Source organism: Pyxicephalus adspersus, chromosome 10 (genome assembly GCF_032062135.1).
Source record: "Pyxicephalus adspersus chromosome 10, UCB_Pads_2.0, whole genome shotgun sequence".
Taxonomy (NCBI): domain Eukaryota; kingdom Metazoa; phylum Chordata; class Amphibia; order Anura; family Pyxicephalidae; genus Pyxicephalus; species Pyxicephalus adspersus.
The window spans coordinates 35,345,217-35,363,883 of record NC_092867.1 but is presented as its reverse complement, the minus strand read 5'-3'; the positions used below and the strand labels follow the sequence as shown (position 1 = coordinate 35,363,883).

The 18,667-nt window shown below is 38.0% G+C and overlaps 1 protein-coding gene across 1 annotated transcript; it reads right to left on the bottom strand.

Moving 5' to 3' along the window:
- Positions 1-439: 439 nt before the first annotated feature.
- CUEDC2 (CUE domain containing 2) lies at positions 440-18,112 on the bottom strand. Its single transcript, XM_072424240.1, has 9 exons — positions 18,021-18,112; positions 10,621-10,707; positions 8,394-8,537; positions 7,199-7,260; positions 6,567-6,679; positions 5,531-5,698; positions 4,724-4,776; positions 1,873-1,933; positions 440-1,473 (listed from the first exon to the last, which is right to left on the bottom strand). Exons 1-9 carry the CDS (start codon positions 18,098-18,100, stop codon positions 1,327-1,329), a joined length of 915 nt encoding a protein of 304 aa, XP_072280341.1. The 5' UTR covers positions 18,101-18,112; the 3' UTR covers positions 440-1,326.
- Between the last annotated feature and the right edge of the window lie 555 nt (positions 18,113-18,667).

The following is an 18,667-nucleotide window of genomic DNA, read 5'->3' as shown; positions in this document are numbered from 1 at the left end:
AAGACAGTGTCTTATCATCGGGGAAACAGGGTAGGCCCTAAACCAATATAGTCAGTAGCAATACAACATAAAATGTTGATTCAGACCTTAATTCTTTGTGACAGATAACAAGCAGCAAACTATATACAGAAAAGGCAAAAAAAAAAAAAAAAACAGAACTCGGTTTAGTATTCATGCCAAACACAATAAAAAGATATCTAGCAGTTATTTCTTCAAATGATCATTTCTAAACTTCAGCTCAGACTGGCTACAACACAATCCAATATGCAAGATAGTCAATAAAGTCAAATGCTGTCAATATGAAAAAGTCACAAAAGAAAGAGATGACAAGCGGTCAGTTTTACCTTGGAGATGAAAAAGGAAAAGTATGGTTTTGTAGGACAAGTTCCCCTCATACCCTCCTCACCCTTTTGAGTAAAATCACACATACAAAAACAGATCTAATATGTAGATTTAATTAGGTTTGCAATGCCTTCAGGGAATTAATTATGAGCTGCCCATTCTCCTGACAGACATCTGTATACACTAATGCCTTTACTTTTCCCAAAAGGGTTTTTTTTTCCCAGATCAATTCTTGTACAAAAATAATCACATCATACAATGATATAGAGGGAAATATATATAAAAAAAATATTTTCCAACAGGATACAAAACGTTATGAAAACAATTGCAGTTGGGATCTGTTACATCATAAAACTTTCTAAAACACAAGCAGAAGATAAACATAAAAAGATATATAAGTTACAGAGTATTATGAAATAAAGGAAGGTTCTCAATACACAATTTATATACATATTACTGCTACAGAACACATCTTCTATTTGAGTTTTCTGTATTTTATCCACAGTTTTCATACAAACACTAAATAAAGACATGCTGCTCTTTGTTTCTACCCCATGTGACATTGCTGGCACGTGACAGAATTACTAACAGTATGGCTCAGGTGCTGGGATGTTCCAGTTACACACCTATAGCCATTTGTGGTTTTGTACCTGAGACCAGTAAAATTACACAGATAAATTACCAAGAGCAAGCACAGTAAACAAAACTTCAATGCATTGCATTCCTGAAAACAAGAAAATCACAATAATAAAACAGTTTGGGATATATACACACGTGTGCTGTTGTCACTCCTTCCCCAGTGGTAAGTATTGCTTTATTGGAAACACAGCACCCCCTTCCCAGCCAAGTGAACAAAGAGTGAATAAAAACAAATGTAGCAAACAGTGCAGTTCTCTGGTGCTGCCAGAGAAGGGTTCTCTACCTACGCAGTGCACATAATTCAGGTAAGATGTTACCGGCAGAAGGTTTAGTTGACTTTACTTGTCAGTGAAACTTATACTTCCTGGCAGGCTTTAGATTAATATAAGTTTTCTTCATCTCTTCACTCTCCGGCTTCTTCATATCTTTGTACCGTTCCCCCTTTGTGCTGACAACCTGATTGTCAATGTACCGAATAAGTTTCTTTGGGGCCTAGAATTACAAAGAAAGAGTCACTAAATCTTTAACACTTAATAAAAATGTTTTTACTAGAAATTGTTTACACCATTAAGAGACCAAAATTAGGATCATGTGTTAAAAAACATGCCATCTATGGAGATGACCGATGTCAGGCAACACAGGTCTGACATTCTGGACATTATGGCTGAACCCAGTGCCAACTGCTATTCTGTGTACCTATGAACCGGTTTTAGTGGCTCAAAAGGACAGCAACCATGGAAGAGAAAACGGGTAAGATACAGAAAGTATTACATACTAGTGAAGAGTATGAAAAAAAAAATTAGGTAAATTTGTGGTGCACAAGTTAGTGCAAAATACACAGCAAGAGACAATCAAAGTGCTTTGATACAGTTCAGAAAAAATTGTACATACCTCCTTTGGCATTAGTGGTCTGTGGGTCTTTTTATCCTCCTCGTCGTCAACTAACATGTATCTGAAGTTGTTAAAAAAAAATATATAGCAAAGTTAGTTGATTTGCTCTTTTCCTTTATTTACAAGCTACTCACGGTTTTCAAGTACACAAAAAAAAAACATGGACGCAGATCCGAATACAAACCTTTAGCACAAAACAATATATTTGTTTTACTCCTCTGTCTAGCAGAACTCACTTTTCACTTCTCTGCTGTTTGTAGCAAAAAATATTATTTACTTCTGGGTACAGAAGCATGTACACCCCTGACTCCTATGTGATAGGTTTGGTGTTTGGCTCAGCATTATAACATGAAGGTGTGGAGACAGTCTTCAGCTCTGCATAGCCTGGGATTAAAGCGACCTTGAATTTACATAAGAGTTGATTTTCTTGCTTTCAGCAGTGAATGGAAGTGGGGGAATGAAAGGCAAGTTAAGTATGTATTGCTAGGAAGAGAGGCAGTAAAGTGATAGGACAAGGAAAAGATTTTCTTTTAAACTCAACCTAATGATACAGAAAGCCAAGTGTATGTTTCAATAGTGCCTTAAAACCCCATATCTAAAATATACACTCACACCCAGGAGCCAAGTTTGAATAAATATAACTGATGCCCTGGATATTTTGTGTTTTCTTTATAATGTAAAATGTACCTTGACCTTACTTTGCACCTCATTTTGAATATGGCACTCTAAAATATTAATAATAATAAAAAAAAAAGTAACAGACAATAATGGGTTGTATTAAAGTCAAGATTTTACCATGCTCTTGTCTTAAACTGAAATGTCATGCAAATCACCTTGAAAATAATGTAAAAAATGAAAAAACAAAGGCATTCCATTTGATTTATAATTAGGCCATATAGATTGAGTTTAGGGCCTGCCTTTCAAAGCCTCTTCATAACAGAAGAGTTTGTTATTTCTTCACTTGACAGAGATAAAGGGAGGAACACAAGACACATAAAGTCTGTTGTAAACATTGCTGCTTTACAACAATATTTTCAGATATGAAAAGGCTTGTTACTGTTTCAATCCTTTCTATGCTTCATAAACCATTATGAGGTAAGGTATATTCTCAGTACAGGGCTGCGGCTGTTATAAAGGTAGGCAAAGACATACAGAAGAAATACCAGGACGGGTCAGATGAACCTATTGTGAATACAGTAGATATATGCATAAACTATTGAAATACACGACATGTAAGGGCCACTGTAATGCAATGTCTGTTTGATTTATTCAACACTGATTAGTGGACCATTGCTGGACTGGATATAGAATACCCCTATTTAAATGACACCTCAAAAATCTCTCCAAGACTGCTTCCTCTAGAAAAAAAATGTTCTAATTGCACCAAGCATTTATCATTCCACAGTCTGGATAAATCACTGAGGGTGCCCAGACTTCACTATAATTGTGTGAATATTCTCTACTCTGGACACACTCTTGAAGATATTTTTCATGCTAACTATGTAATATGCAAGTGTGCCACTTACAGGAGTATACCACTTCTGAAATAAATCACAGCACAACTCCAGACAATGCCATCCATACACCTTTCTCCATTTAAGCCCGGTGACACTAGGAGGTATACACAGCATAGAAGAAAGCATACACTGCATAGGAGGAGGGAGCTGGGCAGCGGTTCAGCCAGTAGGTAAGCATGGCCTTCCCAATACATTGGCTGGCTGCAAAGCAGGTAGGTGTGTAATGTACAAAAGCCACACAGGTGGGAGGTAGGTGTACATTACAACCTATCTCACCTTCCACTGCATGAATTGGAGGGGATCTTGGGAGGTAACCCAGACAGGCAATTGCATGGTGAGGTCAAGCTTTGGTAGAGCTATCCAATGAGAGGCCTCTTGGGTGGCTTGCCTTCATCCTAGAAGCTGAAAAGCCGTCTGGACAAATGAGGCAATGTGGGGTATACACAATCCACATAGCATAGAAGAAGGTACACACAGCAAAGAAGAAGGTAGCTGTTGGCAGTTTATCCCTGGGGGGATGTAACATCAATGAATAAACCTTTTATTTCATCATTAGCCGATTACCCGGCGTTGCCCGGGTATTTATTTATTGCAATCTTATATTATACAGGAAAAGAAATTTAATAAAGTTATAATGTTAAGCAAAAGGCACATTGTCACTGAGCAATACATACATACATGCAAATATGCCTCTGACATTTACCACAGTGCTGTACAAAGATCAGCGGTGCACTCACATGAGTCTGAGTCATATATATAGCAAGTTTGCTAGCTTTGATGCGTTTCCGAGTGATGGTGGAACATAGCAAGTTTGGTTGAAATGTCTTCATGCGTTTCCTAGTGATGACATACATACATCCATCCAAATATAACTCTGACATATAGCACAGTGCTGTACAAAGCTGACTGGTGCACTCACATGAGTCTCATATGTATGACAAGTTTGATTGAAATGTCTCCATGCTTGGAGTGATGATGAGGGAGGGAGGGAGAGAGAGGGAGAGAGAGAGTGACCTCATCTTTACCCGACTTTGAGCAGAGAGTGAATGAATGAAAGAAGACAACTGCCATAAGTAGGTGGGCTCTATGACTCCATTTGGTGATACAACCAATAAATCAGTACCATAACCTTGAGGGACAACATGAATAACACAGAAAACAATGTAAACCCCAAGATTATGTTTCAGGTATTTTTTTAATACAGATATAAGTACTATAAATTGAAGCACAGCTATGACTGCCCTGGTATATTTGACGTTAAAATAAATAAAACACATAATTACTGGACAACATCTACTAGTGTATTTGTATTACTGGTGTATTTGATTACTTACTTCTGTAAAATAAAGTCTTTCAAGTCCTCCTTTTTGGGAGCCTTCTGTAACTCCTTATAATAAATATCAGAAATAAAGGTTAGATAACAGTAATATACAAACTTTTATGATTCAGATGTTCAGAACTGCAGTGCAAACATATACCTTCACAAAAGGTACTCAAGCACCTTTTACAATTACATTAGTCCATTAAAATCTTAAACCCTCTGGTTTTACTGATGCCTACAGAAGGACCGGACACTGGCAAACAAGAATGATAAAGTAGCAAACAAGATTTTCTAAAAGGCAATCCATGTTTGTGCAAGAAGTGGCTTGTTGTGGATGTGGATGCCAAGGGTTACAATGCCAAAAATGGATGCCAATGGTTACATTCCGCTTTAGAAGCACTATTTAATTCAAGGCTAGAAACAGAGCAAAGATTGTGATATACATACTATAACTTATATATATATATATATATATATATATACATACACATACATACATACATATATACATACACACACACATATATATATATTACTTATTTAATAATAAAATGTTAATTATTATTTATATAATAATTAGTTATTAATGTTATTTTCCATAGTGATTATTTTTTTCAGCCAGTCATGTCAATAAAGTCAATAGAGTCAATATTGATTCTTACAACTTAAGAAAAACATTTTCCCTGTTATTTGACAGAAATCATTATTTGATCTGCCATGTTTTATTTATTTCCTTAAACGGCCTATTATTCTCATTACTATAGATCAAATGCAGACATAGCAGTTTAGCAGTCACAAATTCTCAAACAGTGGGACCAACCTGTGTCTCAGATCTATTGTCAAGCTGCTCCTCGCTGTCTACCATGATCTGAACTGCATCTTCCAGATTCCCTTTAGCCATAGAGAGAACTTTCTCAGCTTGACGCAAACTACAGCATGGGAACATCTCTAGCAGGACATCAACATTTTTCTTTAATTCGCTTTTTTCCTAAAAAACAAAATAAAAATACTTTTTTCAGCTTGCTATGATTAATGAAAATGTACTTCTGAACCTAACCCCCTAAAAAGGCATTACTTTATTAGCCAAATTAAAATTTCACTCCTTACTAGGTGCCAAGACTATATGGCATGTCCACCACCTAAAAGTAATAAAAATGATCCAACTGCCGCACATCTGGGTATTATGCATGCAGTGTAAAGGAAACTACAGACACTCCTTCGAGAGTTCTGACTAAAGTTTGAATTAGGTCTTCCACTTGTTTGAATTTCCCAGTCACTTTCAGTTATGCACTCTCCACTCTTTTTTTATGCATATATCAATTTTACTATCCAGTGTATGTAAATAATCCTACAATATGTGTACCTTGTTTTTCTCTATAGTTTCTAAATTACTCACCACCTGCACAATATGTGCTTTCTGATTTTCAGTGCGTGTTACATAATAGTTATTCTAAAGGCTACTTCTGACAAGGCAATTGACACAGTGAAAACAAAGTTAACTATTATTAGGTAGTTGCATTTGTCAATCTACTTTAGCTCCATAATCATGATACAATGTAAAAGTCACTTAAAAAAGGACCTTAGGCACCTCTAGGTGTCTGGACTTAATACCAGCAGCAGTTTTTTTCTTTCTCCCAATGACAGAGATTAGGATTTAGAAACTTCTAAAATGAATCCAAATTCACTGACAGGTACAAATGATCTTTAGTTGGGCTTTTTCTGACCTGCCAGGGCATTTCCCTAATCTCAGGGATGGAAATATAAATGTAGTACAATAAAGTACACACTAGTGGCCAGCAAACCAGTTGCATAGTGATGTAACTATTAATCAAGCTTTGATACTTGATACTTAATACCTGTGCCTCTGCTCCTTCGGGTGGAGTTTGTGCTCTTATTTGACTTGGTTCTGTGCCATCAGATTTTGGAACATCACCTGAGCTCTCCGCTGATTGTTTAGGAGAAAAATTTTCTGAAAACAAATATGCACAGAGATTGTATGTCTGTAACAACATTTCTTTTTTATTCTTTAATTGGATTAAAACCTGTATTTGATTGGATTTGATGCGTCTAATGTGGAATACAAAAAAATCTAAAAGTTCCGAGCTAAAAAAAAAAGCCAATCCAAAACATTCACTTACAGTATACATGGTTTAGCAGTTCATTTAGTTAGCTTTAGAGTTCCTCTTTAAAAGAGTTAAATTGTTTTATACTGCAATATAGTCGAACTAATCGTATACGAATATATTATGGATATTTAAAGATGGCAAATGTGATGTTTTTTATAATATGTATTACATAGGCAAACTGATGATAAAACACCACATGCTGAACTGCACATAACCTAAAAGAGAAATCCTTCCTGTATAAAAGATGGTAAATAATATGTACATGTGAAACAAATAAAATTTTAGAGATCTGTAACCTCGCCTTTATAAATAAATTATACAATGTAATAATCAATTTTCAGAACATAAACATTACAACTTACCCTTATTACGTGCTTCTCTTAGCCGACCGGACAGTTCAAACATCATTTCATAGACTTTGTCACTGAAAATGTAGCAAGACATCATTACATGATAGCCAGTTTACTCGAAACTGATGGGAAATAAGGAAATTAATACATAGCCCCTGATTTGTTAAAGTTCACTCTACTATTTCTATCCATCTGAAGGGTGTAATAAATTAACATCATCATAATTAGTGCATAAAAGATGATAAGAACAGCCAACCACGTGAACACATGGCATAGTATTTAGATTGTTAAAAACTCCTTGCAAAGTTTTAAGTAGCATTAGGGAATGGAGTTTATTATATTCTAAAAAATATATACTTTATTTGTATTACTACAAACCTTTACTGTTTTTCTCATCTTTAACAAGTACAAGTGCACATTCTGGTGTGAAAATATTTCAGTTAAAGTTCTGCTACAAAATAATGTCTGTATTCATTTGTATTACATATGCTTCTGGTTAATTTCCATAGTTCTGCACCTTATTCTAACATGTGACGATATACTGACTATGTATCCTGGTTTAGTACTCCTGCCATACACCACATTATAGAATTTTGTGTTTCATATCTTGAAATATTGGGAGCCTCAGAGTCATAACATAGGTTATATCTTTTCTATGTGTTAAAAGTTTTGTATTTTTCATGCTTTTAGCGATTGCCTTTAAATGAGGAGTAAATTAGCTATTCGTGCAAACAGTACTAATAATGCTCTTATAATCTAAATTAACAAAAATGCAGGTGTAGAAAAACGTATGCCCACCTCTACATTTACCACCACTTCAAATCTATGATTAGGTGCCAATAATATGAACCTCCTTAATTGGTGTGTTGTTGAAACTTGTCCTATATCGATTTTAGATATTTCTAATATTTGAATGTGTGCTTGCTATGCAAATGTGCTAGTAGGGTGTTTATTTGCTGTCTGTGTCCCATCATGAGAATTAACTTCACCTTCTATCCTGTATACCCAACAGGAAGTAAGCACAAATCTCACTTCAGTAAGTTCCTATGAAAATGTCCCTTTAGTATATTTCCAGTTCTGGTGACATGTCAAAATTGGTCACCAGGACTTAGGGATTTGGACTCCACAATGAGGACATAAACAATAGCCCCTCCTATTTCACACTAATACACTTTAATCAACATGGAGAGATGATTTTTATAGATACCTGCCAATTTCTGCAAAACCTGGAACGTAGCCCTCCAACATTTCTATGAATGTTTCCATCTCAAAATCATCTTCTGAGGACTCTTGGGATCCCAGTTCTTCTAACACCCCAGTTACATATGAGAAGAACACTTCATCCATGGCACTGCAGTGATGAGGAAAGTCATAAGAACAGCACAAAGATGCTGATACCCAGCACCATCCGCCGGATAAACATTTACTTACATTATTTGTATTTACTTACTTATTGATAATAAGAAAGTGTGTGTGTCTTTCTCCTCCTGAATATGGCTGCTTAAATCAGGGCTTCTGAGACAGGGTTTAACTTTGTGACAGATCCAGCTAGGTTGACAAATGCCTGTCTATTATTAGTTCATAATGGATAATAATATACAGTTCCCTTGACTAAGACATGGCATTCCATATTGAAAACACATACTTTATTAAAACCAAAAGGTTTATTTTACACCTTTTAAAACTTTAACAATATATTTTTAGAAAGCTGTATGCCTCTAAAACAGTTTTTCTTAACCAAGGGTTAGTGGAATCCTAATGTTCTGCTGAGGCTGCTAAGGGTTCCATGGGCAATAAACAATTTCTCAGGGCAGTTTAGGCGACACCAATGTTCTTTTTGGCTTTCTGAAAGTGTGACATGTTTCTCACTGGCCAGCAATGTAAGGGGCATTTTCCCCAATGAGCACCACCCTTATGTACTGCAAACTGTGGATATAGTAAATATAGCAGGGGTTTCCTGAAGACCTTACCTTATTTTAAGAGTTCCCTCATGGTAAGGAGGTTGAGAAATGCTGGTATAAATGAAGAAGGGTGTTGTGGTGACTAAGTTGTAGTTTAATGAAGTGTTTTGTGTCATTGAATATTAAAGCTGACTGTATGGCATTTACCTTAATAAAACACTGCATAATAAAACAAATGCCATTTTTTTGGCATAAAATAATATTTTCACGTGTTTGCTTCTGTGTGCAGATTATCTCTTGCAGGCTCTTTCAGCCACACCATGGGCTCTATTATTAAATTATTCCCCCAGCCGAATTCTCTGAAAATTTGCTGCTGGTGAATTTTATGGTAGTATGTTTCTACAGGTAATAATTTTTTTTACAAGTATATTTCTACATCTCTAATAAAACAATGACTCTAGTGGCCAATCATCACAGCTGTCACAATAGGAAAAGAATAGGAAGGAATCGAATTTTATCAAGGAACTGAAGAGGGGAAAAATGTATAAATAAAGTCTTATGTATACATGCACATGGTGCAGTATCAGCTGCATATTATTGTTCTGTACTGCCTTCCTGATAGCGATATTGGTGGATCTGGTGCAGCACGCTTGTGGTTAACACCTAAAAGGCATGCGACAATGCTGAAGCAAAATTGGGACTATAATAAGTTATCATTGCATAACAAAAAGTGTCTAAACAATGAATGCCACAACAGGATCCCCAGGCAATATTTTTTTTTATAAAAGCTCAATATTTACATTTTTTGAAATGACAGTAACAAGGTAATGTTTGACTTTGGCCATTGGGTTTAGAAAGATTTTACCAAAGCAAACACTGCAGCCAAAATTTTCAAAATTACAATTTCTAGCATTTTACCTTAACTACAACTTGAAACCTCTTAGTGCTTTCCTTCAAAGGTTCCCCATCAGCATGCAATATGTCTTTAAATAATTGTTCTCACTTTGAGCCCGGTGGCTTTACAAATTTTGTGTTGCTTTGATGGGCGGCTATAGAACTACATTACCCATAAGCACTGCTGTTATACAGGTAAGCAGAAGGTATTGCGTCAACATAGGTAACTTTGGCACATTGTCTTGTAGTCATCCGCAGACATCACATGCAGAGCTGACAACACTGCTTTACTATTTCAATGCAGCAGTGTCAGTCCTTTCAGAACATGGAAGAAAGATAGATACAGCCTGTGTTTCTGTCAGGATTACCAGGTATCTTTTTACAACTAATAGCAGTCTAACAACAAAGGGCAAATGTGCTATAGAGAGAGAAAACACAGTAGTAGCTGCTACTATTGATCTCCCTCCAAAAATCCTGGCAGTGTCTGACTCGCATAAATGTTTTTGGCCAGCAATTTAGAAAGCAGTGATAGCAGAGAACTAGCAAATTCCAGACCACATATATCCTACAGGTTTAGTTTGAAGAGATTGTTAACTATGGCAACAAAACAATGCCAATCAAAGAGCAGACAGAACATACCTGAGATCTGCATCTGGAATATGGGACTGTATGAAGCTTGTTAGGGTATCTCTAATAATCTTTTCCAGCGACATGCCCAAATTATTCCTAGAAATGGAGAAGACAAGAAGAGTTAGAAAAGTATGTTCTGTTTTTCCAACCTACTGCTGCTATTACGAAGCCTTACAGCTGATAAACAAGTAATAAATATAGCCCTTCACACTAAAACATCCGCCTTAGAAACCGTCAGGTTCTAAATAAAGCAATGGCTGAGAAATGGGGGAATGCAACAAAAATACATAAGCGCACATAGGAATTGTAGATTTAAAAAACAAACTGGATGTTCTGCTTAGATTTTGCCTTCCCTGGTTCCTCCATTCTCCCTTATCAACATGCTAGAAACATTATTAAATATGTGTACATTTTCATTACATACCACAAAATCACTTGATCTTTACAAAGCAAGCAGATCACAGCTAGTGGGAGAGGCAAGCAGGGGCTGTATATGGCTTCTTGAAAATAGGAAGCTGTGGCCAAGTCCCCATTTGATGCTGAGCCTTCATAAACCAAAGAACTGAAATCCAACAAATGAAAGGGACGGACCAGTGTCAGACTGGGAAGGGAAGAGCTACATGATGTTCTCCAGCCAAAAAATAAGGTGGGTTCTAATTTTCTGCAGCTTGTAATTCCACACTAAGCACAAAATGAAATTACAATGGCAATATTAAAAAAAGGCATTTTAATGTATGGAAATGGTCAATCTTCAGTTTTTCGGCAGATCACAAGAATTTTTAATATATATTATACTCCATAAATCACTCAATCGTCAGTTTCTAATTCTAACCCATAATCTGAACTCAAACCCTTAGATATGTTTTATTTTTAGAACTTTGCATATTTTTAGTTCGCTTATGTCTCAAAAAGGAGGACCTGTAGCTTGGTGAAGCTACCCAACTTCTTAATAACACAAATTAAGTCATGATTTGCAAGGTGCTGGTAATCAATTATTTTTCTCTACATTTTGCACTAAAACAATATTTTACAGGAACTCCACCACATCTCTCTGCTTTACTTTAGGCTAAGAACCCTTTGGCACTATGTATTTTATAATTTATTACACACACACCCTAAAGCATGGCAAACAGACTGGCCACAATTCACACACTACACCACAGTGGCCACAATGTCCAGATGAAATTTAAAGCATGGTACTCTGCAGCTACAACCCCTGTGGTACATGCCCATTCTACAAAATGGCACCCAAGGAGCCACAATGTGCCTGTTGCCCTACGGCCTCATGCAAAATAAAAGGAACATAAAACATACCATACATGGAGAGAGCATTTCTTTAATGCCTTTATCAATTGGAGGGTATCCCATCCAATTCTCCAACATTGTTAAAGAGACACTGTTGCCAGATCAATCATTAAAACAATGTCCAACTGGATAAATGTGAAAAGGTTTTGAAGGAATGTAAAGGGAGATGTGGCGGACAGTAACTAGAACAGAAAAAGAGTGGGCTAGGCTAGAAAGCAGACTAGTACAAGTTTAGCAAAGGCACGTTACATTTGAGCATTTCTTCTCATAATAAATATATAATAAAAAAAAAATAGTGAAATTAAAAAAAAAATATCCCTACATAAACAGTAAAATATTTTGACTTTGTCACCCCCCCTTCCATCATTATTAGTGCCAGTGGTAGTGGTTTGAGATAAACAGCCCTGGTGGAAATACTTACCTTCATTCCATTGCTGCCTCTGAGATAACTTTTCTCAGCCATAAAAAGTCCTCAGTCTTAGGGGCTCATAGCCAGGTAACCCGATTAATTAAGAACATACCGTGAATCCAGGGTTTCACAGTCGTGGTAACAGATGGGGTGTCACCGTGATGCCCTGCATTTGTGGGTCACTGTGATATATTATACAACCACTTGTGGGTAAACCAGAAGTATTATTCAATAGGAACTAGCAATGTAAAGACCCCCTTCACTTCTTGACCTGGGTGGGAGTTCACTGCTGGTTAATGTGAAGAAATAAACATTATTTGATGCAGTTCAATTAATTTATTCATCTAATTGAATATTTCTTCAGTTTGTCATGAAAACAAGAGATTTGCGGTTTTACTGTCATATTAAATCTTTTGTTTCCTCCTTTTGAGGACCTCAAACTATGTCAGTAATATAAAAAAGAAAGATTACCGGCACTTGTAAGCAGGTCAGGTTTAAAACCAGTCAGATCTGTGAAACAGTAGAAAGATCAAAGTTCCACTTGACAGAATCATTGAATTCCCACTCTGCTCAGTCATGGTCTTGTGGAACTCTACAATTCTGTCTAGGGAAGCTATTAAGCTGACTGTTATTCAATTCAGTAATTAAAGAACTAAAGGCAAAACCCACAACTTGGTAATAATGTTTAATAAGAATAATAATATTCTTCTTCAGGCTGCCATCCCAAATGCTTCCCTGTGAAAGGTCCTCTTTTTGTTTTTTTATTTAATTATAATTACCATTGTCCATCTATGGTTAGGCCAGCCATGTACCACAAAGGGTCATTTTTACTGGGTGTGGGTGGTCCTTAATAAACCAGGTGATGATGTGAATGCAGGGACAACTATAGAGGCTCCTCAGGGGATGGGACCTGGCACTAACAGGACGTCCTCAGTCTTTTTGGGTTAAAAGATGCTAGGCATCATTCCATTATAATGACTGAGAACATCTAATGGCATAAAAAATTACTGTGGTGAACAATGTCCGCAAGTTGTGTATTGCAGCCAAATCTGTTTGTCTTAAATTTTATCCAGAGGGTTCCCTTCCTTAAAGTAGCCATTTTAACTTGGGCAACCTTTTGTTTTCACAAACAGTGTTTGGCCGAAATCCAGCTTGTTATAATGAATGTCTGGTCAATTTTATAGGCGACAGCTGGATGAAATTAATATAACATGAATCTGTGGCAAGCTTAGATATTATCAAGTATTTATGTACTCCTGACAAGCAGTAAATAAGCTTAAAAAAAAAAAAAAAAAAAAAAAAAAAAAAAAGCGGTTACTTACTTCTGTACCTGAAGGCACTGTGAAGCACTTCATCCTCAAAGTTTAGAATAAAAGCAGTGAACCTGTTATCTCAGCAGCTCAGTTCACCTTATCTCCATGTTAAAGCATCTGCTTTGTGTTTACTTTGGAGGTTAGAAAGCTGATCGGTAACTTCTTAAAGAGGGAGAAACGAAAGCCGAGTTGCAGAGCAACTATAAATGATGGCCTGAGGGTAAATTGTTCCACAGTGCAAGCAGCAATAGGGGTCCGTGGGAGCTTGATTTAAGGTGTTAAAATGTAAAAGTCCATAATCTGCAGGTTAAATTTTAGCAAAAAAAAAAAAAAAAAAAAGCATATTTGTACTACAAAAACCCTCAATGTACAAGAAACAAAGTCAAGGCCAATTCACACAAGATCATTGCTAGTATATTGCTATACCTGCTCAGCGGTAAAAAGACCTAAAAGCTGCAAGACTTGTTCATGACATAAAGCAATACCATGGGAATTTTTTAGATATACCATTTAATTAATCTGAACAGCATAAAACAGAGCAACTCCCTAATAGTGCATGGAAAGTTGCTTACAAATTTCTGTCACTGGAAACAAACTTTTGTGATCATTCCCAGTGACAGTAGAATGAACAAGCAGTGTACACACGGCACTGTTCAGTTATATGGAAAGGGGAGGGGGAAGATAAGCAGAAGGCATCTCACTGCATTTGCGTTGGTGGATTGCTGTACACACACTAAATATTTATCTGAGGCAGTTGTGATCATTTGTCTCCAAGCTATGTGTACATAGCTCCAGACTTCTCCGACCCCGCCCCCAAATTCATTGCAACATAAAAGGTAAGTGGGAACATACAAACAAATGACATGACCAGCAAACACTGCAATGCACAGGACACAAAGGACAAGAGACTGAAATTAACAAAACATCTCCAAGTGGACAATATTTTGTCTTGTGTAACTTTACGAACACATTTTCTTTATTTCTTATAACAGTGGTGCCCAACCTTTTTTTCATCTGGGGGCCGCTGTTGACATTGAGACAAAACTTTCAGGCCACAATGCAAACAAAGATGTATGTTTAAAACTAGAACGGTTTTAATGTAAAATGCAGGGTTCTCCCCAGGCACTTTTAGCTGGGCGCACCACCCGGCACTTTTCAGCACCCACCCGGATGTTTTTGGGTGGTTACCAAAGAGTTTGTTCACAATAAGGGGGCTGCAACCCACCTAAAATTTCTTCCCACCCGGCTTGAAAAAATTTCTGGGTTGAGCACTGAAATGTAATGTATTGAAATGTTTCTTGTTATCATAATGTACATGCACCAAATAAAAGAGATGACAAATCAAGAATTTCTCCACTCACCATTTTATGCTCATTTTATTAACGTGATATTTTATTATTGAAAAATACAAACCTAATGTTATCAAAATTTTATTATCCTACATTTCCTTTTCTCTACTGTTAAGATGAAATTAGGGTTTACAAAAGGTAAGTGGCCAGCTATGTGTGACAGGGTAGCACCGTATGACCGGTATAGTTTTTATATCTTGTGATGATGCTGTAGTGATTAAATTTTATGGGGAGTAATTGAGATTCATAGAGAGTAAGGGGATAGCTATGTGTGACAGGGTAGCATAATATCATTGGGTTTAACATTTTATTGGGGGGGGGAGGGGGGGCAAAAAGGGGCTTCCTGAGGGCTTCCACATTTCCAGTTGCCAACATCCCTCTGTTCAGGGGAAGGTAAGGGGTTCAGAGAAGGTAAGTGTTCAGCTCGCCAGCCGTTCAGTCCCTCCCACTGCAGCGTCTGCAGATTTGACTCGAGGCGGCAGTGAGCGGTACTGAGCGTTTCCCCGAGTGATCTTATAGAGAAACATAGGAGATCTGCGCCCCACCACATCAAGACAACGAGCCGGATGGGGCCTGCGGGCCGTAGATTAGGCACCCTCGCTTTTTAGGAAAGCAGTACTTATGTCAGCCACAGGAGACTGCCACGAATGCAACTTTCACAAAGCAAAAAATGGGACACCACAGTAATCTCCTCAGGTTATGGAAAAACTGGGTCACAAAACAGGGGAACTGGACAGTTGGGGCATAATGCAAAGATGGAATCATACTAAGGGGTGGGCGTTAGGAAGCTGGAACAAAGATGGGGAGGTAAAAAGCCGGCAGATATATAGGGGTTACTGGATTCCTATAGCAACATCAACTGGGAACACTAAATTTGTCATGTGCTGGTCTTTTGGCTACAGCTTCTTTCACACAGCTGAAAAAACATGAGCATTTGTGTATCCCAGCAAGACCACAGGGTGAATATAACTCGGTAGGGGCTGTGTGTATGTATTCTGGTGTGCGGCAATCAGAGAGCCAGGCAAGAATTATTACTACTAAAGAGAGATGTCTTTTAAGACTGCTTTCAACCAATACAATAATGATTTGTACCCTTCAGAACCTAATCATACCAGACCACATCCCAATATATCCAAAGAACAGCCAGGTTTCCCTCAGTATAACCCAATTTTAAGGGATTTTAATATACACAGTTAATTTGACAATAAAGTATAAAACCAGATTGAACTTTTATTTAGATATACATTAAAAACTGTAGTACAATAAAACCAAGAGTTTCTCCAAAATCAAACACTCATATAGATCTCTTCTAATGGAAGACTCCTATTGAGGTATTCCAAGACTTTTACGCGTTTCGCGGAAGCTAGGTCAGCTTCCTCAGAAAGAGGAGATACCAATAATGAGTGCTATGGTAAGTATTCTAATCCCCTGCTATGGGCAGCGGATACAAACAGCTTGGCAGTTTTTTTTAATCTGGAATTAATAAAAAAAAGTCTGGCTTTAGTACTGGAATAGTAAGTGATATGGGCATCGGACACCAATGCTTTGGCGCTTTGTCTTTCAAATGAATTTAGTGTAAGTAAGTGAAAGTAAATTTGGTAACAGCACTGAAATAAAAGTTAGTTGTCCTTCCTCTAGCGCAGGGGTAGGCCAGATACGGCCTAGCCAGTGGTCCGTTCCGGCCTGATGCCCACCTGGTCGATCCCGCCTAATCCTGGCTAGCAGGGGTCAGCAACCTGCGGCTCTTGAGCCTCCTTGTTTCGCCTCCCTTCCCTATTTACCGTGGCTGGCGTTAACTCTTCCGCTGCTGGGGTAAGGGGACATTCCCTCTCATCTGTATGCATTGCGGAGGAGAGGGATTTCCCTTCAGGGGCGTTCCTGGTGGGGTCAGCGCCATCAGCACAGAACTCGAAGGAGAGTCTGGCCTAGTGTGCCTTCTTGACCTACTAAAATGGCCTGGTAGCCAAAAAAGTTTGCTGACCCTATTGGGTCATAATATAAGGTGATGATCCTTCTTGCGTCCTGTCCCTGCCATGCTTGATTTTAACATCTTATAAGAGAGGAGTTTACAGGCGGCCAGTAGCACTCATTATTGATATCTGGTTTTTTTCGGAGGAAGCGGACGTAGCTTCCGCGAAACACGTAGAAGTCTTGAAATACCTCAATAGGAGAGTCTTCCATTAGAAGAGATCTATATTTTTTTCATCAGACTCTACCCATGTGACAACATTGGTGATTGAGTCAGCACTGGTGCTGCTATGTGAAGCACAGCTCCTGCGGATCCAGTGCTGGAAGTTTTAAAGCCTAGGTCTAAAGGAAGTAACGAAATATTCGGTCCAAAAAAAAAGCAACACTGCTTCGATTGATGGACAAGTCTGTGATGGCCAAGTCTGTGGTAGGCAGTGCAGACAATTTGGTGCGTATTAAGAGCCAAAGCTACTATTAGTATGTGAGAATTGCCAGGGGGTGGAGGGATAAAAGAAATGCTGGTGTACCATCTGATTTAGTTTCAGTACACAGATAATAAGAAAATCGAAGGGTAATGATTATGCATCAGGCAGGGGGTTGGTTAGGGTAGTAGGCAGGAAGGGGTTAAGGATAGGCAATAAGAAGGAAGGGGGTGTCGGGGTTAAAGTGTAAGTTTAGGCAACACTCTGGGGTTTCAGCATTGTAATGAACAAAATCTGATGGAACAAGCACATCAGCAATATGATTAATAGAGAGCAGGGTGTGTTTTCCAATAGAACCATACATTTCTTCTGCTGGGTGGTGGTCATGATGGACAATAACTGAATGGAGCCATATCACGTGACTGGCATCTCTAGTCACGTCAGGTCACCTCTAGTCATCTCTGGTCACCTGACAGGCCACCAATGTTGGCATCTAAGCCTATGACCCTCCCTCTAATACACATACTTCCACTACATTTCTAGAAGCCTCGCAACGAGGAACAAATAATAACAAAAACACTGTGCAATGATGGCAGCACAATGAGAACGGCCATGACAGACACCACACATTGTTCAAACCTACCGCCCGTATCCTTGTATACACAGACAGACCTGCAGCGCGGCTCTGTTCACTGACGTCACTTCCTCCCTACCTGCACACATAGGGAGCCTGGAACCTCCAGCCGCCATCTTGTTTGTGGGCAGCCCAGGAATAACGCAATGAACTCGGTAAAGCAGACGATCAGGGAACTGATTTTCATATTTAATTGCTCTATGAATACACATGAGGCTCACACATGAGCAGCCTTTAGATAGCGCACTCTTATCAGCAGGTAGATGTATGAGTTTTAGGTGAGCTGGCAGCCAATCAGAAGAGAGAGGCGGGGCATGTGTGGGGTTTTTGTTTACATTCCTCATTCATGGCACCTAAGTGTTCATTCATGCTGCTGTGATTCTTCAGTCACGTGTGTGTTACTTTGTGTTATTCATCATACATACATTACAGAAAAGTCTATTATTACTATTTTATATGTTTAATATTATTATTAATAATAATAAATGTGCATTTTGTTATAGTGTGTAGGGTCACATGCTAATATGTTTTGAATGGACTTCCAACTCACAGGAACAGTCAAAATCCCGTAAAAGCACACAAGTATGCGTAGCAGGCATTTTGGTGGTGTGCTGCAACAAGTGCGTCTTTGTGCATTGGTTGCCATTCAGTAAAAC

What these genes read in the sequence shown, in the direction of transcription:
- CUEDC2 (XM_072424240.1), bottom strand. Translation starts at nt 18,100, where the DNA reads ATGTGTGCAGGTAGGGAGGAAGTGACGTCAGTGAACAGAGCCGCGCTG. An exon ending in ATTCCAGATGCAGATCTCAG is followed by an intron (nt 8,538 to 10,620) that starts GTATGTTCTGTC and finishes TCATCACTGCAG; the next exon opens with TGCCATGGATGAAGTGTTCT. An exon ending in GACCACTAATGCCAAAGGAG is followed by an intron (nt 1,474 to 1,872) that starts GTATGTACAATT and finishes TTGTAATTCTAG; the next exon opens with GCCCCAAAGAAACTTATTCG.